At 38.7% G+C, this 27623-nt stretch overlaps 1 protein-coding gene across 3 annotated transcripts; it reads left to right on the top strand.

Annotated features, from left to right (window-relative positions):
- Positions 1 to 9224: 9224 nt before the first annotated feature.
- On the top strand, positions 9225 to 14801 carry LOC149843055 (serine/threonine-protein kinase AFC2-like). 3 transcript variants are annotated; one of them, XM_089999561.1, is made up of 12 exons: positions 9225 to 9555; positions 11132 to 11324; positions 12181 to 12207; positions 12334 to 12487; positions 12605 to 12653; positions 12751 to 12865; positions 13129 to 13220; positions 13385 to 13541; positions 13624 to 13688; positions 13781 to 13878; positions 13978 to 14083; positions 14190 to 14801. In XM_089999561.1, exons 1-12 carry the CDS (start codon positions 9457 to 9459, stop codon positions 14334 to 14336), a joined length of 1302 nt encoding a protein of 433 aa, XP_089855687.1. In that variant the 5' UTR covers positions 9225 to 9456; the 3' UTR covers positions 14337 to 14801. The 3 variants fall into 3 exon arrangements, with proteins under 3 accessions (XP_089855687.1, XP_089855689.1, XP_089855688.1); XM_089999563.1 differs by lacking the exon at positions 11132 to 11324; XM_089999562.1 differs by lacking the exons at positions 13978 to 14083; positions 14190 to 14801 and having other exon boundaries at positions 13781 to 13882.
- Positions 14802 to 27623: the final 12822 nt, after the last annotated feature.

Raw genomic sequence — 27623 nt, 5'->3', positions numbered from 1 at the left:
ATTCACTCATCCCCTATGTATTTTGAAATTTAGATCTAAATGTATTCATTGCAAAATTAAATTATTTAATCAAATAAATATTAAATCCAAATCATGGTTTTATTTTATATAGTTTCAATTAGATCATTTTGGTAATTATTATATCCAACCATTTATACGCAGAGAGAGAGAGAGACCACGAAAATGCAGGCACAAAATTATAGGTAAGAACAAATTTGAAAGAATTAAAGTGAGGTGAGGCTGGCATAACTTTCATGAAATTCTCTTTGATATATATATATATATATATATATATATATATATATATATATATATATATATATCATGATCTATTTTCATAATGATTTGGGATAATATCTCATGTTTGATTCGAATTTGTTGTTTCACTAAAATTATTTATTTTTGTGTGAAATAAATCGCTTTCTCACTTTTCAAACATGCCCTAAAGGCACGTTTGAAAGCGAGAAATACTTAGAAAAAGTTAACCAAGATAGGAAAAGATATGATTTTTCTCACTGTTCCAAATGAAAATTTTTCTCTGAGAGAGTATTTCTAAAAAGTAAAAGTACAGGGGGGTGGAGGAATGTTTCCTATCAAAATGTTGACTCTCTCTCTCTTCCACCATCACACCATCACTACCACCACCCACCATCTTCCACCACATCCATCTCACCACCACCACCACCCGATTCTCACCACCATCTACCAACAGCCCTGTTCCTTCACCGTGGATTCTTTGTGCTAATTTTCTTCATTTTTCTTTCCCATTTTTTAGTTTTCAATGACGATCATTTTGATCGGACAAGTTTTTTAGTATTTTTTTGCGCTTTTGTTGAGATGTTATTGTTCGTTTAACAGCTCTCATTTGTATCATACGGTTGATTTGGTCATTTAGGTTGTAGCTTTCTTCTTTTAGTTTGATTAGTTTGATGAGTTTTTTCTTTTAATGTACTTGTTTTTGTCTACTTGGTCACGATTTTAACGTTTTTTGGATATTTTTTTTTACTTATTTCTCATGAAGACGATGACGAAGAGGATGCTGTTCAAATCCATCGTGATCTTATACAGTAGTTCCACTTTGTTCGGAGATTTGTTTAGTTTCAATTTTTCGGATTTATTTTGCTGCATTTATGCTCTTTTTGTGTAAGCCTTGTTCATTTTTTGTGTTAATCAGTCTACGAACTCCAAATAGTCTTTCAATCATCGTCGTCGTCATTATCATCATCAATAACTTCATTTTCTGTCTTTCATTGCCTATGCCATATAGAGTTTCATTGATTTCCTCTCTCTCTCCATCATCATCACCACCACCGCCCTCCTCCTTTCCCGCATTTCTTCACATTTTCTCTTTATTTTTCTCATGCTACACAAACAAGTGAAAACTTTTCATTTAAAAAAGTTATTGTATCAAAACTTCTCAGAGTTTTTCTTGCTTCCAACTATTTGTTTCAAGATGAGCCCATGCACGAAACATTTCTTGTGAAATGTACAAAAGTGCTTTCAGAGGTGTTGAGCCTGCGCTTTCATACGGATACCTGATTTTTGTGCCAAAATGCAGGGTTCACATGAGCTTTATAGGTGAAATATTTGCCTCAAACACAATCGGAAAATTGATAAGATAAGTCTCTCAGAACCGATAATCACAAAAGATAATCCTTCAGGTCCATACCTAAAGTTATCACAATTATCAGTTCCTCTAATGTAGCTGGAGTTACCACCCTTATAGACAAAGGCGGAGCTGGGGGGCTGTAGCCCAGTCCTGCCTCGGAAGCTGGGTTGGACCTGACCCGGATCCAAAACCCAGTAAGGTCTTAAATCACGGCCTGATCTCTTCCTCTTCCTCTTCCTTTTCAAGCACAGCCTCTCCCTCCATTACGTATTCCCTTTCTTCCCCATCTCTCGCTCCCTGCTTGCAGCAGTCGACGATGCCGGCAGAATCCAGGTACGCCGTCTCTCTGTCCCTCTCTCCCTTTGTTTTCTCCCTCATCTTTTCTCATCTATGCATGCGTCGGGGACTCAGAAGGCTGGCAGGGATTCGACAGTCGCTCCCTGCTATGATTCCCCTCTGAATCGTGATCTCCGGGAGGCCGACAAGGAGCCGACGGGCTTCCCTGTGGCGATTCCCCCCTTTGTGCTGCTGAGAGACCGACGGGAGGCCGATGGCTCTCTGCCGTGCCTCTTTTTTCTTTATGCCTCTCTCAGGTCGCCGGGAGGTCGGCAGGGAGCCGACGGGCCTCCCTGCAACGATTCCTCCCTTTGTGCCTCTCTGTGCTGTCGAGAGACCGGCGGGAGGCCGATGCCCCCTGCCATGCCCTTTTTTCCTTTATGCCTCTCTCAGGTCACTGGGAGGTTGACAGGGAGCCGACGCCCCCCTGCAGCGATGCTCCCCCTCTATATCATATTCGCTGAGAGGCCGTCAGAGAGCCGACGCCCCCTGCTGCATCACTCTTCTCTGAGTCCCCTCTCCTCTCTCTCTTTCTACGTCTTTTCGAGTTGCAGAGGAGGGGCATCATCCCCGACAGAGAGCTGACGCCCCCCTACGTCTTTTCGAGTTGCATCACTCTCCCCTGAGTCCCCTCCGTTACTATATGCTTTTTGACTGATTGTTCATGTAGTATCTTATTTATTTGTAGAATTTGAAATAGAAAGAGGACAATCTTCGAGCACTAAGAAAAGAAAAAACTTGTTATTGTTTTTTTCGAAGTTAGACAACTCTTCAGATAGACAAGTCGAGGAAACTCTAAGTCCTACTCCAACCATTCCTTCATCACTTGAGCATATTCCATCTCCGAATCCAACTTCTGAATCTAATTTTTATATTGAAAGAGATCCGAGTAAAAGAAAGCGTATGTGTGATCACCCTGTTAATGAAATAGATCAAATTAGACGGGACCTTTTTAGCCAAAACTTGCATAATACCCAAGTAGACAATATGGTAAACAAGTGCGTTGATGTCAAGAACATTGGTATGATAAGTTTCATTGGCTAGAGTATTCTCCGACAGATCGAAGATAAAGCATATTGTTTTTATTGTTTTCCTTTTCTTGATAATAGCCCTTCTTCGAATCTCTCAGCATTGGCAACAATTGGGTTTAATAATTGGAAGAGGTTTAGTCAAGGAGAAAAATGTGCTTTTCTTATCCATGTTATCTCTTCACGGTCTTTATATCATAATGTATGTGTAAGAAATACAAAGATTTTGATAAGACCAGGTAATCACATTGACAAAGTGATGAATGTTGTATCCCAAGAGAAACGTCAGAAAGCTCATTTGAGAATAAGAACCTCAATGTTAGCTCTTCAGTGGTTAGCGCTCCAAGGTTGCGCATTTAGGGGCCATGATGAATCTTTATCTTCATTGAATCGTGGAAATTTTATTGAACTAGTTGATTATTCTGTAAAAATGAATGTAGATGTTGGTAAAGTTGTTTTGGTTAATGCTCCAAGAAATGCCACATACACTTCTCCAGATATCCAGAGGGAGAATTTGCACATTATGGCAAACCGAGTACAAGGTATGATTCGTAATGAAGTTGGAGATGCACCGTATTGTATCCTTGTTGATGAAACACAAGATGCATCTAAACAAGAACAAATGTGCATTGTATCGAGGTTTGTTAATGGAGAAGGAATTTTAAGAGAACGATTTTTTGTAATTAAAAGTGTTAGTGATACTACCTCATTGAATATGAAAAATCAAATTTCTGATATTCTTAGTAGTCACAACCTTTAAATTCAAAATATGCGAGGATAAGGGTACGATGGTGCTAGTAATATACGGGGTGCTTGGAATGGGCTCAAGCTTTATTTCTGAAGGATTGTCCTTATGCATATTATGTTTATTGTTTTGCGCATCATTTATAATTAACATTGGTTTCTGCAACTAACGATGTTCGTGACATTTGGCAATTCTTTTCTCATTTGGATAATGTTGTTAACATTATTACTTCTTCGCCTAAGCATGTTGGTGAGTTGAAAGTTGCACATAGAAAAAAAATTGAGCATTTGTTAGAAACTGAGGAATGGTCGACAGAAAGTGGGGCTAATCAGATTGGAAACTTGCATAGAGCTGAAGCTACTCATTGGAGTTCTCATTATGAATCTGTAAAGAGCTTGATGGATATGTACGTTGCAACATGTAAAATATTTGAGTGCCTGATTGAAAATTCTTCAAGTGCTAGATCTCACGCTGATGTTGATGGTGCATACACTTGCATTACAAGTTTCAAATTTGTATTTGTCTTGCATTTGATGAATCAAATATTTGTAGTTACTGGTATTCTATGTCAGGCTCTTCAGAAGAAAGATCAAGATATCTTGACTGCTATGAGATTTGTCTACACTACAAAGACTGTGCTTTAAGCTTTGAGAGAAGATGGTTGAAAAGAATTCCTTCAAGAGGTAACATCATTTTGTCCAACAAATGATATTTGACTACTTGACTTCAGTGGTTCATATATGGTTGGTCGATCCTGTGGTCGTGAGTATCCCTCAATTGCGCATCACTATCATTTTGATGTTTTCAATAAAGCTATAGATTTCTTGTTGGTGGAGTTAAATACTAGATTTAATGACACATCAGACGAACTTCTTTCTCTCAGTGCGACATTGGATCCTAGAAACTCATTTGAATCCTATAATATAGCTGATATTTGCAAGCTTGCAGAGAAGTTCTATCATCAAGATTTTACACCACAAGATATATTTTACTTGAAAGCAGAGTTACAACATTATCAGATTGATGTGGTTTCTGATCCTCGATTTCAAGTATCTACTCTACCTGATTTGTATCAAAAGTTGGTTGCAAGTGGAAGGTCAAAAAGTTATGTCATGCTAACTAGATTATTTAGTCTTGTATTGATATTATCAGTTTCTACGACCACTACAGAACAAGCATTTTCAGTGATAAAGCATGTGAAGATGCAAATTCATAACAAAATGGATGACGGTTTTCTTGCTGACTATATGACATTGCACATCGAACGAGATTATACTATGACTTTAGTTATAGATTCTCTTATAGATGATTTTTATGCTACGGGTAACCGTCGGGGTCCATTTTAGTTGGTACTTTTATATTTTGATTTATTTTGTCATAAATAAAATTTATGCATTTTATGAACTTCAAATTATCGCACTAGTGTTATATATTGCCATTAGATAATGTTTAAGAACTTTTTGTTGAGGTTGAGAAAGACTGCAGCAAATAGTTTGATTTGTCCATATGAAATAGATTTTTATTAATAATTACAGCCATTTTTTATTTTATCTAAAAAAAAAGTTTTGTCGGAGGCGTTGCCCCCGAACCCCCGGCTATCACAACAATTTTTGTTTTTGCTACAACTCCCCCCACCCCCACCCCCCACATGAATCCTAGCTACACCCCTGGTTATAGAGAAATCAATGCCTCTAATGTAGAACAACAAAACAAGTCAAGTTGTTGATTCCTTTAATATAGCAATCGTCTCCTCTAATGAAGGTCAACTCATCAAGTCAAACTGATGGCTCCTTGAATATAGCAACCGTCTCCTTCTAATGTAGATATATGTTATCTTATAAAGTGATAATTTCTTTATCCTTATTAACGTGTAATCCTTTATCATTTTTGTGTAACCCATGTATATTGGATAACTCAAAATATATTATAAATCATAAAACCCTACACTCAATAGTGTGAGCAAGTTCAAGCAGGTTTTCTCACTTATCATTATTTTTTTATGGTATTAGAGTTTTAGGCTCCTTTAAGCACTTCAATGGCTTCCATCATTGCCGCAACCCAATAGAATGTCGTAGCAAGTCTTATATCAATCAAGTTGAATAGCGAAAACTACATTATCTGGAGATCTCAACTAGAGTCAGTCATGATGGGTCAAGATCTTCTCAAATTTGTAGATGACCCATCTTCTGAACCCCCTGAGTTCGTCCTCTCAAAAGGCGAAAAACAAGAGGCAAATCTCGTATTTTATATATGGCGCAAGTCCGATCAACTTGCCTTAAGCTGGATCAAAGCTACATTTTCTGAGTCAGTACTTAGCCAAATCTTGAGAACCAAAATTGCACGAGAAGCCTGGGTCATGCTAGAGAAGTCTAATAGCTCTCAATCGCCACTGAGAATTATGCTCCTGAAGAAGGATCTTACCTTCATTAATAAAGAAAGCAGAGACATGAACACCTATCTGAACAAAATCAAATTTTTGGTTGATTCTTTTGTTGTTGCAAATAGTCCAGTTGACGACATTGATCTCGTGAAAATCACTCTCAATGGTCTTCCCATCAAATATGAGAGTTTTGTCACCTCAATTACCACCAGAACCATTCGTCACTTATTTGCTGACTTGTATGATCTTTTGATCAATCATGAAAGAAGGGTTATCATGCTTCATCATAGGCAAACAAAAAATCAAGAATCCTCTCAAACTGCCTTTACAGCCTCTCGGGGAAGATGTCGCAGTTGTGGCCCCTGTAGGGGTCGTTGGAATCAAGGTCATGGTTAGAGCATGGGTCCTTCAAAAAAATTTAATCAATCCTTCGACAATCCTCAAAATCCATGGGGGTCCTATCATTTCTCAGTATTGTGGCAAGCGCGAACACGTTACGAAAAACTGTTGAGATATTCTCAAAGCCTTTTCTGCCATGTTATTACACCAATCAAATGATGACCATTGGTATCCTGACACGGATGCCACTAACCATCTGACTATGGATGACCAACAATTTGCTAATTAACAAATCCTCCTATCAAGGCAATTATTCCATTATGATCGAGAATAGTAAGACGTTATCCATATCTCATATTGGTGATTTAGTTTTATCTTCTCAAGGTTCTCAGTTTGATTTAAAGAATGTTCTTCACATGCCTGACATTGCCAAAAATTTATTGTCTGTGGGTAAATTCACAGAGGATAATGATTATGTTTTCAAATTTACTCCTTTTGAATTTTTTTGTTAAGGATCAACAAACATGCAAGATTCTTCTTCAGGGACCGAAAACCAACACGAGACTCTACCTAATTAAAGCGAGTGATACCTCGATGATGGCAACTTATGCAGGACTTTCAGCTACGTTTGATCTTTGGCACCAGCGCCTCAGGCACACAAATAAGAAGATTGTCTCTTTCCTTAAATCTAATAATACTATATATTTTAATAATAAGAGTACTATAGTTTGTGAACACTGTCTTGTGGGAAAAACTAGAAAACTTCTATTTGGACGTTACTTGTCAGATAGCTCACAACCCCTTAAACTTTTACATGCTGATGTGTAGGGCCCCGCTCCAATTAGCTCACGCGACGGGTTTCATTTTTACCTGCTAATCATGGATGATTTTAGTCATTTTTCATGACTTTTTTCATTAACAACCAAATCTCAAGTAATTGATTGTTTCAAAGGTTTCAAATCTATTGTCGAAAGTCAAGTTGGGTTTCACATTAAATGCTTTCCATCTGACAATGGTGGTGAGTTCACAAATAGGGAGTTCAAGACTTATTTTCAAAATAATGGTATTTTTCATCGCTTTTTCTGCCCTCACATGCCTGAATAAAATGGGTTGGTTGAGCGGAAACACAGGTATGTTATGAAAACATGCCTCACTCTCTTAAGTCATGCATCCATACCCTATGACTTATAGGTTGATGCTTTTCACACTGCAGTCTACCTTATCAACCATTTACCTACTCTAGTACTTAATCACAAAACTTCTTTCGAACTTCTTCTTAATCGCCCTTCCGAATATCATCATCTTCGTATTTTTTAACGTGTCTGCTACCCTCTTGTTATTCCCTACAACTCAACCAAGTTTCAATCAAAAAACCAAATCTTGTATCTTTCTCGACTATTCTTCTCGTCATAAGGGCTATATTTGCTTTTATCCTTCAACCTCTCACACTTATGTCTCTTGTCATGTGTTCTTTGATGAGTCTCTCTTTGCTCCTCCCATTTTTTCCTCTCCTGTCTTTATGTTCGCTCTCGCACAATGAAGCATTTCTCCCATAGTGGTGTTAGTTAATCCCTTACCCTCATCTGATACTCTCCCACTATCACCCGCTTTCGACCCTGTGCCTGACTTGCCTGATATCTCTTCCTCTCTAACGTCTCTTGTGTCAGATTTCCCTGTGTCATGTTCACCCGATTCTCACACATCTGATTTCGTCTCTCCTGCCCCTTTGGCGACTTTTACTGCGCCTATTCTTGTCTAGCCCATCGTCCATCCTATCGATCACATTCATCGTATGGTAACCCGCTTCATGACGGGTTCGCTTAAACCCAAGTTTTTTTTTTTATCTCTCTTCTCTATTGCTTACACTGCTTTAGTGTCTTCTCAAGCCCAAACTCATTAGGTACAAGCAAGTTACGAAGGGTAACCGTTGGCACTCTCTTAGGAAGGATGAATATGCTGCTCTACATGGCTTCTGGTTTTTCCAATATAGCAATTAATGTTAGGATCTAAGGGGGTACTTTCTAAAATAACCCTGAACCATGGGCTGTGTCTATCAAGAGTTTGTCTCGGCCACAACGGGAAAATGACCCTAACAAGAACTTTTATTATGCTATGGGAAAGCTCCAACTTAATCCTACCGTGTCCACGGAAAAGTTGATTTCCTTATGATCCCGCCCGCCACTTCTATAAAATTGCTGAGCTAGGATCACTATGATCTGACCGTACATCAAAACGTTCAAAAAGACAGGTGGACGGCAAGGATGATCTCAGCCCCACTCAAGCGTATATGGGCGCGCTACCGTGTAATAAAAACGCTTTCTGGTCCAAAGGTAGAGGAATATTCGTTGGTTTAAACCCTTGAAGGATATTTCAGTCATTGTGCCTCTCAAAACGTGCAAATTTAAGCGAGTATTTTTTTTTCCTTAAAGTTGCCTACTTTTTTCATAATTATTTCCTCAATTAAAAACAAATAAAATAACTTAAATTCCAATTTTACCCCAATGCTAGTAGTTGGTGGGGTTGGTGCTTTTGGCCCATGCAAACCTAACCATAGTTAAACCACGGGTTAAAGACGCAACCCTTGGTTAACAATTCGTCAAAGCTAGGGTTTCCGCGATGCCCTCGAGCCACGCAAGCCGGCGATTCTCTCGTCTTACAAAAGTGATAGACATTTTCGGAGAAGAGGAAAGGCACAGGTGTGTTTTGGTAATTTACTCAGGTACAGATAAGCACCCAACTGCCGCCTCACGATTCCTTTTTAGGGTTTCGTCGTCTTTTCTTTCCTCCCCCTCTCTTTCACTCGCTCATTCTCCTTCGTCCGATCTAGGGTTTTCATCACCGTCTTCTTCTTCGATCGTTTTTTCTCCCTGTTCTCCTTCGTCCCTGATCTAGAGTTTTCTCTTCGTCTTCTTCTCTCTGGATCTTGATCTAGGGTTTTCTCTTCGTCTTCTTTTCTCTGGTTCTTTTTCCTTCTCCAGGAAGCACCAGAAAGGAAGACAGAAAGCAAACGGAAGGCAGGATGGAGATGGAGTGCATTACGGAGTTTCCTCACACGCACATGGATAGGCGCCCCAGGAAGAGGCCAAGGTTAGGATGGGAAGTCCCTCAGGTTCCTAAGGTACCCTTCTTCTCTGATCTCTCTCTCTCTTTTCCTTTTATTTTTCTCGTTGATTATAGGGTATTTTATAGGAGTTTTTATGGGTTTTGTCAATATTTGGGGTTATCCTTGTTACTTCTTCATCCAGTGAGTTTGCGTTGGGTTTGTGGATCCGTGGCTGTAACCTCGGTTTTCCTTATTCTTGGGTTTATTTTCGTTGGATGAAATTTGTTAAAAGATCTTACGGAGACGGTGAGTCCTTCTTTGAGTTACTTGAATATGAGAACTATAAATATGAGAACTACCTTGTGAACTGGGGCTTTCCAACACCGTATTTGGAAATCTAACCATGTAGATGTGTTCGGCATGGTGAATTTGATAGATATCGACTCTTTGATCGTGTATTTTTTTAAAAAATACGATTTCTTGGATGATTGAATATTTATGAAGATTATATACCGTTGATTTTAAGCCTTATGAAATCTTGTTTATGCATCATAATCGGATGATTCAAGAGCTGATCATTATAAAACCATGCATGTGGATAACATCCGTACAATTAGATTTAAGAGAAAAAAACAAAAATCCATGAAAATCGCGGTTCACATGGTAGTTCTCATATTTCCAGTTCTCATGTTCTAGTGTAGTGACTTCTTTTTTTTCTCCTTTTTTTTACCGGTTATTGCTTTGTATTTTTAGATCTGTAGCCCTATACTTCGTTTTTGTTGTTATGGGGTTTATTTGCGTTTGTTTTTGCCTTTTCCCTCTCTTGCGCGTCGATTGTGCGAATCTACAGCTTGATATTCCTTTTTGGTCCAGGGTTGCCTTTTGTTCCAACTTTGTGAAATTTCTTTCCGGATCTCTCTTATTTTCTAATAGATAAGACCTCCAGATTTTTATTTGTTGGAAGAACATATTGTCGTTTTTGATGTCATGTTATGTTTCTAAGGATATATGTCTGTTTATATCTTTTTTTGTTGTTTTGCCATTCCAAGAAGAACATAAAACTTGATGGCTTTGCTTTGGTTAGGTAGATTTGTTTTTTTTACAAAGTCTTATAGATGAAATAGGAAAATAATAAAACAAAACAATAGAAAGGTTTGCAGAAACCCTATTCTTGGATTGGCCACTTGAATGTGGTCGTCGGTAACTCCCAGTGGATCCCGGATCAACTTGCACTAATTATGTATCAGTGGTTTTAGTGGGAGTCTGGAGTGCATGTTTCAAGGCACAATGTGGCGTGTACTGTGGTACACTTTCCTACGGGATGAATGGGTTCTAGTGATGTGCATGAATAGTAGCAGTGCTTACTCCAGAGCTTGTTGTTCAATGTTTTACATTGAGATTTATGTTACCGATAAACCTTGTGCCAGTTAATTTTTTTTACTGAAATCTGTCTGGTTAATCTGTTCTAGTTTTTTTGGAAGGTGGAAGTAAGTTCTCTTTTGGCTGTAAGTTTCTTTTTTTCTTTTTGGCCTGTTTTGATTTTTACCATAATGCGATGCTGTAGTTAGATTGAAACTGATGAAAGCGGGTGAAAGGGAAAGGTTTATGCTTTTATTACTTGAGCGAAAAATGAATGGATGGCTGTGTGTAGGCTCAGCCTGGAATGTTTTGTGGGCAAGAAGTTGGGCATGGAACAAGCTTTTCATCATCAAGGGCACCCTCAGACAATACTTATTCATCTATGTATCTCAAGGGCGTAGCTCAAAATGGTTCCCCCCCTTGGCGAGATGATGACAAGGATGGGCATTACATGTTTGCGCTTGGGGAGAATTTAACTTCTCGCTGTAAATACACTTGATCACCATTGCTGGATCCCTTTCATTTGCACGATTGTTAGCCATTTGTATGTTGTCTTGGTTGATTGGTTACAAGGCCTTGTCAATGCCTGACTGGTTTTTATTCTTTAGCTTTTATGAGGCCATAGCTTGTTAGTTGGTTTGCAATTGTAACAGTTTCCCCCATTGGTCTTCTATTTGATTTCTAAAGTGTCTTTTTGCTTGTTGGTTTGGGTGGCCATAACCATTATATGCGTGCAACCCTAGTGCTATTTTTTCATTTTAAATATTTTTGCCTTTGTTCTACATCATTCTAAATCTTTTTTGGTGTGCTATTCTCTTTGTTATTTTCAGGTCGGTCAAGGTGAAAAGATTCTATCAAGATATATAGAATGTTTTCTTTAACATTTTTCCTTCAAAGTTTCATAGGTTTAGTGGAGTTGATTGATTACATATTCTTTTAAGAACCATCTTTAATTTTTTAGCTTTGTCTAATGTATAATTTTCGGAATTGTAAATTTATACACTATGTAAATGTGGTTTATTATCGGTTGGTTTGTCCATGCTCCTGGAGGAGTCAGTGTCACAATCATATACACAAATCCATATGGTGTATTCTTGCACGGCATCATTTTGACTTTTTCTTACGACATTGGAAATGGTTTTAGCTGGTACCCTATTGAATTTTTGTGGTTTCTCTTTTGGACCAAAATTCCAATGTCAAGGTTCATTTGATATTTCATGTTCTGTTGATTGTCTTGCCCTATTGTTGTAATGCGTGCTTCACATTGGCTGATTGATATTCATCTGTACTGTCTTTGGTTTGTTGATGATATCTAACATATATATTTTTAATGTTCTGCAGATAGGATCCACAGCAAGATGGGTGAAGGTAAGTAATGCATATAATATTTTTACTTTGCACCTTCTACTCTGTTTGGATCATATGTATTCTTTGGGGGTGTGTATTTGTATTTGTGTATCAATTTTATGTTCTTTATTTGACATTATTTTTCAGGCACATTTGGCCAAGTCTTGGAATGTTGTGACCGAGAAACAAAAGAAATGGTTGCTATTAAGATTGTCCGTGGAATCAAGAAGTACAGGGAGGCTGCTATGATTGAAATTGATGTACTGCATCAGCTTGCAAAGCATGATAGGAATGGTAGCCGGTAAGTGCCTTTGCTTTTCGACTACTTTTGTAGAAAACTCTCATCCTGCCTGTTATTGTTTCTTGCATCTAAATAATTTAAGTTAAAGTTTGTATAAGCGGGATTTATTCTTTGCAGTTGTGTGCAAATACGGAACTGGTTTGACTATCGTAACCATATCTGTATTGTAAGTATTTGATGGTATTTGTCTGATTGTTGATTACCCAATTACCCAAAATTTTGGGTGTTAAAGATTTTTGGGTGGATTTAAATGGTTTTAACAGGTATTTGAGAAGCTTGGGCCAAGCTTATATGATTTTCTACGGAAAAACAATTACCGCTCATTTCCCATTGACCTAGTTCGCGAGCTTGGCAGACAACTGTTGGAATGTGTAGCATGTGTGTAGCCTTGCTTCCACCATCTTCTTTTGTATTTAGCATTTGAAGGAAAACTACTCTGCATGCATGCCTTTGATCTCTAGGGGAGGGTTTGAGGTTCTTTTTGTTTTGGGTACACAAACATGTTATTTGTTATGGTTAAAATTGGCCATCTTGATCAATTTCGTGTGGTTTATGTTTGTGGAAAATGGTGGTTACGCTCAATTGGCAAGTGGTTCCTGGGTGGTGGATTGATCGTTTTGTTGTGTTTTCCTCTTTTGCAGTTATGCATGATTTGCACCTTATACATACTGATTTGAAGCCTGAAAACATACTTTTTGTTTCTTCCGATTACGTCAAAGTTCCAGACTATAAGGTACCCTTTGAAACTTGTTGCTGGCCAATGATTGCCTTTTTTTGTGTGTTCTTTGCCTTATGTTGTTTGGGCAAGGTCGACGTAGTTGTTATTTGTAAATCTTGTTTAATACTTGTTTGCCTTCTTTTCCTTTATCGTTCCTGTTCGTCAAAAATGCTTTGCAGGGAACATCTCGATCTCCCAATGATGGGTCATACTTCAAGAGGCTACCGAAGTCAAGTGCAATAAAGGTCATTGATTTTGGTAGCACCACCGATGATCATCAAGACCATAACTATGTTGTATCAACACGACATTACCGTGCGCCAGAGGTTATTCTGGGTATGCAATGGTTTTTTTATTCCGAGGCTAATGCCGTTTCCTATTCATGTCCTGTCACTCAATTATGTTCAATGTTTTCTAGGGATGGGATGGAGCTACCCTTGTGATATCTGGAGCGTTGGGTGTATTCTTGTGGAGCTCTGCTCGGTAAGCTGCTCCTTCCCTTGAACTTTTCAACTCTGATTTGGGAATTTGGGTGCGGCATAGTTCAAATGAATCTTGTTGGTGTTGCTGTGCAGGGCGAAGCGTTGTTCCAGACTCATGAGAATTTGGAGCATTTGGCAATGATGGAGAGGGTATTGGGTCCATTTCCGCAGACTATTTTGAATAAAGTAGAGTAAGATATTTTCCTACAGGCTTGCACCCATTTCGTATACGTGTCTTTCTCTTTGGTTCCTCCTCTTCGTTTGTTGAAGCTTTTTGGACGGTGTTGCAGCCGTCATGCTGAGAAGTATCTGAGGCGAGGCACGAGGTTAGACTGGCCGGAAGGTGTAACCTCGAGAGAAAGCATCAAGGCGGTCTCAAAGTTGCCTCGGCTACAGGTTTTCTTTTCTTCCTACTTTGTAAATTGAAGGACGTCAGTGATGTGCTGGGTTGTTTGGTCCAATTAACACTTCATATCGGTTATCCTTATTTGTTCACGCGCAGAACCTTATAATGCTTCACGTGGACCATTCAGCTGGGGACTTGATCGACCTCTTGCAGGGCCTTCTTAAATACGACCCTGCGGAGCGGCTCACAGCTCGTGAAGCCCTAAGGCATCCCTTCTTCAGCAGGGAACAGAGAAGGCTATAACCCGAGTGTGAAGCTAAGTGGTGGTTGTGACGTGATTGATGCAAAAGGTCCTTGGGCGGGCCTAAGGTCCAGAATTGATGCCCCCGGACTTCGCATAAACTCTATATCCGAGCCATGTCAATGTCAGGCTCATTCCTGCACTGCGTGGCTCTACTCGTTTCTGCTTTGTCGGAAAATGAATCCCATACCCCCTATTGCCTGCCACTTCGTGTTGTCGATATGTGTCCTTGTCACCAGTGCCATTGTGGATGTAAAGATTATACAGAATTTGAAAATCAGTTTTCTTCTCCTGCTCGGTTCTAGTTTTGCGATGTCTCATGCCTGTGGTGGGTTTATCATTATATTGAGGACGGGACGGTGATCGCTGGTTTATATAAAGTTGTGTGTTATTGTAAAGTTGGGAGAGATCGTAAAACAATATTAATTTTAATATGATTATGATAATGTTTGTTCAATAGGTTCTTGGATCGATTAAGATTACTCGGGGCGTTTTTGAATGGAATATGAAGGTAATAAAAAAGGACATTGACGTGTAAATGTTTCTTTTGAGAGAGGTTCAGGTCAGTGTTCCATGGTTGGATTGTGTCTCAGACAGGTTAGGTCAGAGTGGCCTCTCTGGCTTTAGATGCCGTTGATCCATGCGATGAAAGACAACCCAGACAACCATGATTGGATTGTTTGTCTAAATTTTTCATTAATCTTTTAGATGGACATCTCAATCACAAAAAAATAAACGTAAAATGGTGGTGCTTGGCTTGCTGTTCATCACACGGATGAACATCTTATCGTCAGAGCTGCCTTTGACCTGATATGGTGGTCTCTTTTTTCTAAGCTCTTCAGCAGGGGATCAGTATCATTTTACCAAGAGATGGAGGCAGCAGCTCAATTCGTGTGAGCTAGAGGAGTATGGAGGCGACTTGTTGAATAACAGTTAATCAATTCATGCTCTCCAGGAGCAACCGAAAGAATGTGATCATCAAAGTAAATTACAATCAAAGAGTGGCATCCAACGTTGAGTAAGAAACGAAAAGCCCCCCCCCCCCCCCCCCCCAAGAGAAAAGTAAAGACTATCCTGCCTAATATTAAAGCGATTTGGCTTCTTTATCTCGAGTAAGAGCACAGGTTACCCTATCTTAAGGTGTGTACGTTTAAATTTCTTCCGAGGTATAGAGACCCCCGGCTATGTACAAGAAAGGAATATCTCTAGCTGTCTCGTCTCCTCAAACTGGATCTTGACCATCCTAGGTCTAAATACATCCAGAGTTTCACTTTCAAATAGTTTAGTCCCTTGATATTGGGTGATCGTCGCATCCACAATTACTGCAATTTAAAGTTGGATTAAGACAAGTGTTCACATAATACAGGTGCTTCCAACGGGGTTTGGAATGGCTGCCGTGGACAGAGGAAAATAGGAAAGTAGTGGGATGGAAGGACTGTAGGTGTCTGCAGAGGAGAACTCAGCAGGATCGATGAGGAACTCGTCATGGGCTAATATTGTGTCCAGAGGTCATTCTCAAAATCTCTCAGCCTTGGAGGTTCAACAAACCAGTCCGGGAAACATCAGGCCACGAATCAGAATCCCGGCAGCGAGATACCCGCAACTGACCGAAACCATGGGACTCACTGTGCTAGCAAGATTCCCGGGAGGTCTGATAAACATATGGACTATTGATTCGTGAGGCCCTAAAAAATCGGTGGATACACATGAAAGGGCTATCGTTTTCGACATTCAAAGACGACTTAACAACAATGTGGAACAACTTCGGTATAATTCTCAGAAGGGTGCATGGCGAATGCCGGGGCGCACCCTAGTCACGAATCGGTGGGTCAGAATGTCAATGAAACAAGAAATTCAAACCACGGTGCTTATTTGGATCAGCCTGCCGGAACTCTGGTTGCCAGACGTGTTCGAGGGGTATTGCGAAATTATTAGTAGAATAAGTGAAAGTAGATTATTACACAAGGCAACGGGAGAGGCTGCAATACGTCCAAATGAATATCGAAGTCGCGCTGATTTTTTTGGCTGAATCCTTTTGATGAAATCAATATTGAGCATGGTTGAACCATACGTCAAGTATGCCTACATACGCTGAGCCACACATCGTAAGTCTGTCTTAGGCTCAGGCCTGAGCCTGTGATATCTCAAATTGTATGGAACACTATGTGGAGAGACCTGTCTTGTCTAAAGCTCTATAATGGGTTGAGTTGAGACAGAGTCCAAAATACATTAGGTTATTACTTCCCATTGTCAAAAAGAGATTCAGTCTCTCTCATCAGGTTCAGAGAAATGAAATAGGCAAATATACAGGTTCTGTAAGATCATACCCATCAACGATCAACCAGATCACTATGAATTCAGGTATAGCTTCTGCTTTTAGTTTTATTCTGTTTATGATTTCAATGATTCAACGAGAACATGTTATCGATCCTGTTTTAATTTTCAATGGATTTATATTTCAATAATTGGTATCAGAGCCCATGTTCCCGTTGAATCGTTGAAAATAAACTATTACATGTATTTTGTATATACATATATTTATTTTACAATGACGATCCATTATGCTTATTGGATCGCCGCCGGGCAGCATGGGGTTCCATCCCCATTATGATTGCCGAGCAGGAAGGGCCATCAGGCCCTTCGTTTGGTTACCAATCGTGAAGAAGGGCCTTTCGACTCTTCTATTATTTTGTTGATCGGGGTAGGGTTGTCGACATGCCCTAACTGTTCACCCACGTTGGACGCTCAGCGACGCTCGACGATGGTGACTCAGACATTTTGCTTGCCCATGCCACCAGTGGGTGACCAGGATTTGGGACCCAGCAAGTAGGGCATTTGGTTCGCCCTACTTGCTGATCGGTGTCTGTAAACACCTCAAAATTTTCAAAGTTTTGTAAAAATGTCTTTTTTGCCCCTGACCCCATCTTCTGGGAAAATCAAAGCAATTTCAAAGTCAAATTTCAGTTATTCTTCAGATTTTCATAATCAACTTCCATGTTGATATATCCAACTTGATTTCGGATCCGGACCCAGTGTCAAAAACCCAAATCTGAGCCTCGTTATCCAAATTTTCAAATTAAAATTTCAAAATACCAAAAATAATTTCTGAAAGGCCCAGCCAGTCCATCTGGTATCCTGTTGGATCCACAACTCTGTATTTCTCGATTCGAGGTTTTAAACCTCAAATTCCGGATCCAAACTCACTTTCTGAAGATTTTTTTTAAAAGAATAGCCTTGAATTCTCAGAAAACCCCTCTTTTGTAAATATTTTTCAAAAATACAAAAAAATTAATTTTAAATCTCTGCTTCCTCGTAAATTTTAGGGTTTTATTCTAAAAATACAAAAATATAGAAAAATAACAAAAAAACCCCAAAAAAATCGGAAAAACTATGCGAAGAACGAGTAGTTTTAAAACCTTTTTAAGTTTGTTTTTCTAAAAAAACTCTTTTTAGAACCACTTTAGGGAAAATTGTTTTAAAGGGGCCTTCTTTTTGAAAAATTGGAAAGGTGCAAACAACCTCTCTCTCGCGCATTCCCCCTCTAGAGGCCTCCATCGAGCTCCTATTCGTAGGATTGCTCTCCACCCTTCTCCCTCTGTTCATCTTCAACCGCTTCCCCTCTCGAATCTTCCTTCTCATCTTTAAAGAGAGCATTCAGATGCCCCTTTTCATCATCCATTTTTTTTCGTTTCTCGCATCCATTTTCTCCTCTTTCTTTGAGATATCATCCATCGTCTCTGAGCAACATCCATCCCCTCTGTTTCCTCTGAGTTATTCCCCTCAAGGCCACTGAAGAAGTCTCCTCCCTCCTCCAGAATCCCAACAGAGCAAGTTAAGAGTTCTTCCTTTTTCATCATTGATCTGTGAATTCCATCGTCTGTTTATATATTCCCCATCTGCATTTTGATTGTTCTTTTTTTTTTCTCTTTTCACGTTGGATTCTCTGTTCTGTTTAAAACATTTTCTCACCCATTGGTAATCGGCGATGCCTCGCAATGGCATCGCTGATTTACCCGGGCTTTGAATTCCCCTTTATATCTGATTTTATTTTACATTTCCGCTTTTCGGTTTGGACTCTTCTTACGATTTTAATTCCCCTTTCTTTCTACGCTTCCACATTTCCTTACGTTTTCCTTATTTTCTGCCCCACGGAAGCATTGGTAGCGTTGGTTTATTGATGGTAAATCAATCTACCTCAAATGCCACATTAATGGAATAATTAGATTCCTACATTTTTTTTATCTACTATTTTTCCCTGGTTTATATCCGACTACTTGGTTACTTTGGATCTTCAACGTTTGGTGGTACTTTGTTCATCTCATCCAGCCTACATCCTCTGTTTACTGCATTCTTGGTAAATTGATGAATCACGATGCCTTCTTTCACACACAGGAGGTGCCTCTGTGTAATATAAGTTTTACTCTTGTTCACCTTTTACTGTAATATTTTCATTCACTACTTGATCTCCTGTACATTGATCCAACCCAGGCCTGCGTTCCCCTTTTACTGTAAATTTTGGGCTTACATAGCTTGCTGTAACATGACTACTTCTGTTTTATTTGATTTCTCAACATATGTTTCAGCTTTTTGATTCACTATTATGGTTTATATCAATCACTCCACAGTAGCTTTAAGCATGAGGATATTGAGTCATTTAATGCAATTACATTCCCTATATTCCAGATCTTCTGTTCAATCACGTTGCTAGAAATCTTTAAAAAGAAAATCTCAGGTTTGTCTATTTCATGTGGGGCGATGGACTCCATCTAATGAAAGATTGTCTGATGAATTGATCCAACGTAGGCTTTGAGTGGTGGAAAATCATATATATGCTTGTTCTGGTCTTAAGCATAGGTTTACATTTTCTTTCTCAGGAAAGTTTATTTTGCTCACTCGTGTTTTACATCTCCTTCATCTTACAACACACAGTTTGTTTATGCCTATCACTTACAGCACACACCATCTTATCTATCTACACATTTTGCTCAGCAGGTCCATCACCTAACACAAGTCTAATGATCTGAATTTTAGCATCATCAGCATAACCCCTTTGTTGATTCGCATCTTCATCAATTCTTTGGTTACTATTAGACATTAGCATTGCCCTATCAAAATTTAGCACTTTAGATATGTGTCATTCGTCTATATCTCCATAAACATCAGTTTTTCCTAGCATCTGCATAATTTATGTCCTGCGTAAATTACACTGTATCACATTCTTGGGTCTGGTCATTAATATCTTCCTGCGTTGATGAAAATCCCGGGCTTCCATAACCATTCTAAACACTTCCCTGGGATCCACTCATGTTATTTCCACCTCATCTACATGCTTGGTCATGCTCATCAGCCACTGTCCAAAACCACGTTTACGTATCAATCATGATCCTCTGATTTGCCAAGATCTACACCATTGCTATTGGATAATGTTAGGTTATCAGGGAGTCATCCACCTGAGGTCTGTCTTACCATCAAATTTGCTCGATTCAGGCAGTCACCAGCTTGCCAGAGAGAGCAATGATGTCGGCCACATATAGTAATGTGTCAAAATTGTTGGATAGTAACCCCAGGGATAGTCATTAGGGAAGACCCATCCCCTACCTAATACTTATAGATGTCCTGGAGCTACTGGAAGCGCCAGTTGCATCAGAAATGGAATTGAAGAGGCTCTGTTCTGAAGGCAAATTTTCAGATCTGGGTAGGAACATTATCTGGTTTAAGAAGAGAAAATATCTTGCATGTTTTCTAAATTAATCAAAAATTACTTCGATTGAATTCTCTTTGTTAAACAGAATTTACTATATTTTCTTTTGGATATGTGGGTTTTTACATACATCTGCCTATTGCAAAGAGGCCAATAATCGTTACTTTTGGAGGACAACCTTGGATAAATCATGTAGACTCAAAAGCTAAAACTTTGGCTCTGAGACATTGGAATGCAGGCGTGAACAAAGGTTTGCCATTAGAAATTAAGGAGAAATGGGCATAATTGAGAAACTTTGGTAAAACCACAGGATGGGTAAAATGTTCCTTTCACAGGAGTGCATTCTTGATTTTGAGCCATGTTTCCACCTGAATATATCAATATCCATTCATGAATTTTGGACTATCTTCTGTGTGTGCACTTATCAATATATAGTAAATCTCTATGTCAATTTTCGCTGAAAAACATTTTGTAATTTGGAAGATACAGTTCTGCGAAGTTGTGTGCAGAAACAATGTATATACTGTATGTGTTGTATTTCCTGTTTCATAGAGGTTTGCTCTTGATTCTCTAAATATACATCGAGTAGTAATTCTCCTGTTCATGCAACCCAAGAAAATTAGTGATTGAGGATCCCACTAAGGACTCATCAGTTGGTTTCATAATATCCTCATGTTATATTCTTGCATTTCTCGTTTCCATCCATTCCCACATTTCTTCATTTCACTGCATTGTGGCAACATTCGGCTACATTTATTACTTCAATTTCCAGCAATCCACACTAACACCATATCACAACAATGTTCACCTATATACAATATGCACCTTACACTCCGCACTCTCCACTTCCACTGCCCCCACCATGCAGCAGCTGTCCATAGTCCCACTGCACCTTAGTTATCCTTGCTATATAGCAACCACTTACAGTACCCTATCTGCCACTTTAGCCCACCACTGACCATCTCTATGGTCTTCATTACAGATGACACCTGCAGCTCCTACAGCAGGTACATGCACTCTCTGCAACACTTCACCATCACTTTGTGCTTTCACCCTTTTCTTCATTAGTACTTACGCCTAGTTGTTTGTACACAACAATACACTGCATCCCCACCAATTATCCACTCATTCCCTGCACTTACCTGCTCTAGCCCATGCAATCATACCAGCACCTTCATTTTTCGCAGCATCATTAATTCTTACCTTCTCCATTACTGCAATATTATCCCTCAGCCGGCTACTCACTGCACCATTATCCCTTGCATTACCTCACGACCTCTAGGCTTCCAGCTTAGATGGTTACCATTCACCTTATATGTCATTATAGCTCATTTTCTATTATCTCATTTTTCCAAAATTCGACATGTCATAACACATGCACGGGACATCATAATTACATGTTTTGGGTCTTGGCTGGCGATGTAACCCTGTATTTCTGAATAGTAGGTTCATGTGCATTGTAACCTCATCCTCATTTCTAAGTATATTGACCTAAGGCATCTTCCACAAATATGATTAACATTTGTGCTTTTTCATCATCTTTGTCAAGTGCTAACCCTGTTTTGCAGGGAACATGTGGAAAATGTCATTATTTGAGAGTTGTAATTTCAATTTTAAATGTTGTAATAAGTTAGGTCTTAATGAGAATTTACATTTTCTGCACTAGATATAATGAATGAGCATATAAATGTCATAAATCGCTTGTTTTCATATCATTTTCATCTTATTTCTTAAAAATTTCACAAATGGGACCACGAATGGCACGTGCACCATTTTATAAAAGGTGATTAATCCTAAGTTGATGATTTACGTCAATGGCCATAGTCAGGATGTAAACAAAACTTAGGATTTTCATCTTTTATGAAATAACACTAGATCCTCACTGGGTCCCCCTTTAGAAATCATCACATTTCTAGATATTTTTTTCTTTTATCAAATTTAAATTAAAATTAACTCAAAATATATATCAATGGCCATAGTCAGGATATATTGAGAGTTAATTTCATTTTAAACTCTATAAAAGCACCAAAATATGTTTTATTCTTCACCTGAATTTAAATATGATTATTATATAATACATTCAATGACCGTAGTCAGGGATGTATTATATCTTCAATCTTATTTTAAATCATTTAAAGAATAAAATATGTTTTTCAAATCCAATTTCAAATTCTTTAAAATTCATTCATCATTTAGGATAGAATTGCATCATATTTTCAAAATTCTTTTTAAAAAAAACCCAAGTGGTTTTGAGTATCTTCTTCAAATCAATCTTTATTTATAGATTCAAATTTAAAATTCTATCTCATTTTCAAGACTCAAAATTCGATTTCAAAGTTCAAATTGACTTTGAAATTTCAAACTTCATTTTGTATTCAAAACTTCAATTTCCAATTCAAATCAAATTTCAAAGTTCAAATCAACTTTGAAATTCCAAATTCACTTTTTTTCAAAATTCAAATTTAAGTTCAAATCAATATCTCAAAATCATTTTCAAAGTTCAATTTAAAACTTTGAAATTTCTGATTCATCTTCTGATTTCAAAATCAAAACTATTATTTATCTTCAAAATGCCGCTCAAATCAAAATCAAAGTTTTGAGATTAATTCTGAATCTCAAAATTTGGCTCTTCTTAAATTTTAAATTCAATCTGGGTTTTCAAAACCCAGACCCATCTTCAAAAGTCCCATTTGGACTTTCAAAAACCAAATCCAAAGTTAGAACCCAATCCCAACTTGGATCCAGATTTCCAAAGGCAATCTCCACTTTTGGATCTCAGACTTCAGATCCAAATTCCATTCCAGATTTCAGATCCAATTCCATCTTGGATCTCAGACTTCAGATCCAAATTCCATCCTGGATTCCAGATCTTGGATCTAATTCCATTTAGGGTCCAGAATTCAACTTCATCTTGGATCTTAGATTTCAGATCCAATTCCCATTTAGGATTCTAGATCCAGAATTCAACTCCATCTTGGATCTCAGACTTCAAATCCAAAATTCCATTCAGGATTCCAGATTTCGGATTCAACTCTATCCTGGATCTCAGACCTCAAATCCAAATCCCGTCCTGATTTCAAACTTTAAATTTGGAATTCAATTCCACTTCAAATCTCTGGTTCAAAATTCAAATTTAAAATCCATTTCTGATTTTGAAACTTCATTCTCAAATCATTCTTTTCAATTCAAGATTTATCTTCCTAACTCTGATTATTTCAAAGACTTAGAACTTCAAATATCTTTCCTGATCTATCTCAAATTCTAAGTTAGATTCAACCATTTCTTCACTCCATTATCAAGTTCGTCTCAGAAACACTTGGAAATTTTCAAAATCATTTTCTCAAAAAGAGCATACATCTTTGCATTTACACAAGCATGATTCTTTGTGCATTTTAGACTTAGGATAAATTCTTAGATAATATTTAGGCAAAGCAAAAAGGCATAAATTCGATCCTTGGTTTGATTACCCCTGGTAAAGGCATCAGGAATGGTCGAACCGCGTACCGACGAGCGAATCCCGTCTCCCGATTTTCTCGCAAATATTTCAAAACGGAGGTGAGTAATTTCCTAAAATATTTTTTAAAATTAAGGTTAAGTGAGGTTTCACAAAAGAGTTCCTCTCTCTTCTCCCTTTTCTCATTCTCCCTTCTTTTTATCTTTTATTCCCCTTCAAAAAGGGAACAAAGGTTAGAAAGGCGAAGAGAAAGAAAAAGAGGAACGAGAGGAAAATTTTGCGATGATCACAGTTTTGGCGACCGAGATGGGACACGTCTTCGTCCGATTGAATCTATACCTTTGCTTTGCTTTAATATTATCTAAGTCTTTATTCTAACAAATGTCAGCTTCATTTCCATGCAAACCTTAGGAGCCTAGATTTTGTCCTAAGCTGACATCATTGCATATAGGATTTAAGTATGGTTTGGTGGGACCATATTGAGGAGATTATTCCATATTCATATTAGACTTAGGTGTGAAATACAACTCTCCTCAATTCTAGGGATTGAATGCAAAACAATGTATGCAAGTGTATGCTTCTCTTCATTTTGAATCTATCTCTTTAGGACTTACATCAGAGCCATCTGATTTCTTGCATGTTGAACATGTTTTTGAAAACATCCTTACCTATATTGTCCCGGTCTTCACGTTGCTGGGCTGTCTCACTGAACCATAGTTTGAGAGAGAGCCGCACAACTGGACCACTTATTTGGGTTTGCGCCCTCCTACCACGTACCTAAGGGCCATAGTCCGAGGTATATCGGTAGGTGCTCAAGAATGTTGGGAAGCCATTACCTTAGAACCAGAGAAATGTTTCTATGCCACGTACTTCGAGCTTCGGCTTAAGTATATCGGCGTATCTTGATTGAAAATAGATGATCTAAACCTTAGAGTTAGGATTAAGGTCCTATCAACCATTTCAAATATTGCATTTAGAGTCAGCCTTTAGGGAGTGCTGTGTGCGCATCCTTGTTTATGCAACTTTGGTTATGCGATGTTTCTCTTATATATATATATATATATATATATATATATATATATATATATATATATATATATATATATATATATATATATATATGTATCAAACCTTTTCAAAAAACCTGTGTATATTATTCAAAACTTCCCCTTATTTTTTAGAAACCCCAAATGTATATTTTCCTTTACCTACATTCTTTTCTCTTTTAAATCAATTTTTTTCCTCAAAACCCTGGAAAATTCTTTTTAAATTTCCTCGACCTTTCAAAATTTTCCAGGTTTGTATCTATTATGCAAGTCCTGCATTCTATCTGATTTTTCTCATTCTTCTTTGCCCCAGTATCATTTCGATGGCGTCCGATTCCCACGATGCTATCTTTCCTACAAATCATGTCTTCTATCAGATACAGAATGGATCCTCGGATCCTCGGATCATCGGGTCATCCAGTCTCATCCTTTCTTCCCTCGGTGGTATTATTCTTGGTTCACCACCTTCTCGCGTATGTTCCTAGACCACTTGGATGATTGTGGGTTGGAGATGACATCAGCAGTGGGCAAGCGAACCATCAACGGAAGTCTAATTCAGGCTATGGCAGAACGGTGGAATCCACGTACCTGCACATTATGGTTTCCATGGGGAGAGATGACTCTACTAATGAATGAATTCAATGATATTATGAGATTGCCCGAACCAGCTGGTCAGCCAGATGATCTTGTCGAGCAACAGTTCCTGATCAACATCAAAGGGGTGAATGTTCGAGAAGCTTTGGCCAGAGAAACATGGAGCAGATTCTGGCCTCTCACTGAGATCAATGAGAATCAGTTCATTGACCTGTTCAGACTCTATTGCAAGTACGGAGCTTACGAAGAGGTTGACACTTTGTCTCGAGTAGCGAAAGACATAATTCAGCATGCCATGATCCTATGCACAGTGAGATTAAATTTCTTCCAAAATGGTCAGAATTTTATAGATATCAGAGTTGCCCAACTCTTTCGAAGATGGGGAAGCAAGCAGACCCGTCAGCTTTTAGTCTCTATGGCAACCTTGACTTTTCTTTACCAAGGGTTGGCTCGTTTTGCTATTGGAGAGACCATTCTGGTGGAAGGATGCACTTATGCTCTGCAATCACGGTTCTTGCGACATGTGCCATCAAAGGCCAGTTCCTTCAGATTCAGCAGTAAGAAACCAAAGACGGCCATTCAGTGTCAGGCATTAATCAAGAAACTACATCAGGAGGAGATTGTTTGGGACTTCTTCGACAGAAAAGAATCAGTTCTTCGCTACACTTATGCTCGCAGCAAGCGTTACCGATTGCTTGGCCCCTTCTTCTGTGTCGATTATCAGCCAAAAAGATGTCTCAAACAATTTTCGCAGCGGCAGATTCGTGTCAACATTCGCTTCCCGACGAGCAACATGCCAAAATTCAATCTCCAGTCGGATCAGTGGTCTGGGGCATACCATGTAACCAAATATACTTGGGATTCCTGCGTTTCTCTATCTGTATTTCCGGGATCAAATGTATCTTCTGAATATCAAGAGTGGTGGCAAACTGTCTCCCCACCCTCTCTTTGTCCTTGAATTTACATCAATAAAGTTTACTTTTGTTCTACTAAAAAACTTTTTTTGGGGGCCAAATTATATTCTTTTATTTTATAGCATAAATGGTCACAATTCTAGTGACAACCTCATCCCTGGTAAATGGGACATTCCTCCTACTTCTCTTCAATATCTTTTATCATGGTTGACGATCTCGCCTAGGTAACAAGGCACATTTCTCCGTTATCATAAAAATGGTAACACAATTATCACAAGTCTTGTGATGACCCAATCTCGAGTAATGGGATAATCTCTTAAAATTGTCTACCAAAACCCTTCACTCTTTTCTAAAAAAAACTTGATTTTCAAAAAAGTTTCTTCCATACTTTAACCATTCCCGTATTCTGCAGGAAAAACTTTGGCATCTCAAGATGGTTCAGACTAGAGCTGGCAAGCAGACTCTTCAGCAGCACAGTGACAACGAGAAAGAAGAAATGAATTCTCCCAGATCGTCCAGGGGACATGACTCAGGGGAAGAAAGTGATGGTGATCCTGTCATGTACAAAGTATTCCAGAAAATGATGTCAAAAATGATGGCTGAGCAGGCTAATGATGGTCCGAAGAAAGCCTCAACTAAAAGCAAAATCAAGAAGAAGCCCATGAAAAAACCTGTCAATATCAGTAAACAGAAAATACAACGTGACAGTACCTCAGAGGACTCAAAGTCGACAGAAGAGGACACTAAAGAAGAAGAGCAGTTGATATATATCCCGAAGCATCGGCGACAGCCTAAGAGGGCAGTTGAGGAGCCTGTATCAGTGAAACCCAAGTACGCCCCCCCGCAGAGGATCTGATCCAGGCACTAACCAAGATAGTCAAAGATCTGCAAATCCGAGACAAGGGCAAGAAATCATACACCAGGCATGATTTTTACCTCGGATTGGAAGGGGATAACAATCTGGAGAACCTCCTCAGGAAGTTCATTAAGTTCGACGGAACTCGCGATCCCAAGGCCCATCTGGCCATGTTTTTTGCAGAATAAGCCAGGTTCAATGAAGATAATCGCGCCCTCTTCCTATGCTTCCCTCGCAGCCTGGAAGACATAGCTGACAAGTTGTATGCCGAGCATGTCAATCCCATTGAATTTAGGGATTTTGACAAAGTTGTTAATATGTTCATTGAGCGATTTTTGTTCAATACAGAAGCTCTGCCCACGATCAATCACCTGTACAACCTCAAACAAGAACCCAATGAGAGGGCCAAACATTTCATCTACAAATGGAGAAATATTTGTAACAAAATGAGGAATCCCATTTATGAGGAGCATGCCCTCCAAATTATCCTCAACAACTTCTCACAGCATTTGAAAAGCCTCATTTTTCCATACCCATCCAAATCATTCATTGAACTGACAGAACGAGCAGAATGGCTCGAAATGGGAGTAGAGAGTGGAATATATGAAGGCATCACTCTGGCCAAAAATACCTAGGATCAGAAGAAGAAAGCACATTTTACTTACTCGGCCGACACTCCAGGGGATAATCAGGGCAGTAGCAGCAAAAACAACAACAACAGTGA

The sequence above is a fragment of the Nuphar pumila genome, chromosome 3, assembly GCF_984573655.1.
Source record: "Nuphar pumila chromosome 3, dmNupPumi1.hap1.1, whole genome shotgun sequence".
NCBI classification, from domain to species: Eukaryota; Viridiplantae; Streptophyta; class Magnoliopsida; order Nymphaeales; family Nymphaeaceae; genus Nuphar; species Nuphar pumila.
The sequence above is the reverse complement of the archived record's forward strand: the minus strand, read 5'-3'. Positions and strand labels throughout refer to the sequence as shown.

Excerpts from the sequence above, each read along its gene's own strand:
- LOC149843055 (XM_089999561.1), top strand. The coding sequence starts at position 9,457 with ATGGAGATGGAGTGCATTACGGAGTTTCCTCACACGCACATGGATAGG. Across the intron at positions 11,325-12,180 it reads GGAGAATTTAACTTCTCGCT|ATAGGATCCACAGCAAGATG; the intron begins GTAAATACACTT and ends AATGTTCTGCAG. Across the intron at positions 13,689-13,780 it reads TTCTTGTGGAGCTCTGCTCG|GGCGAAGCGTTGTTCCAGAC; the intron begins GTAAGCTGCTCC and ends GTTGCTGTGCAG.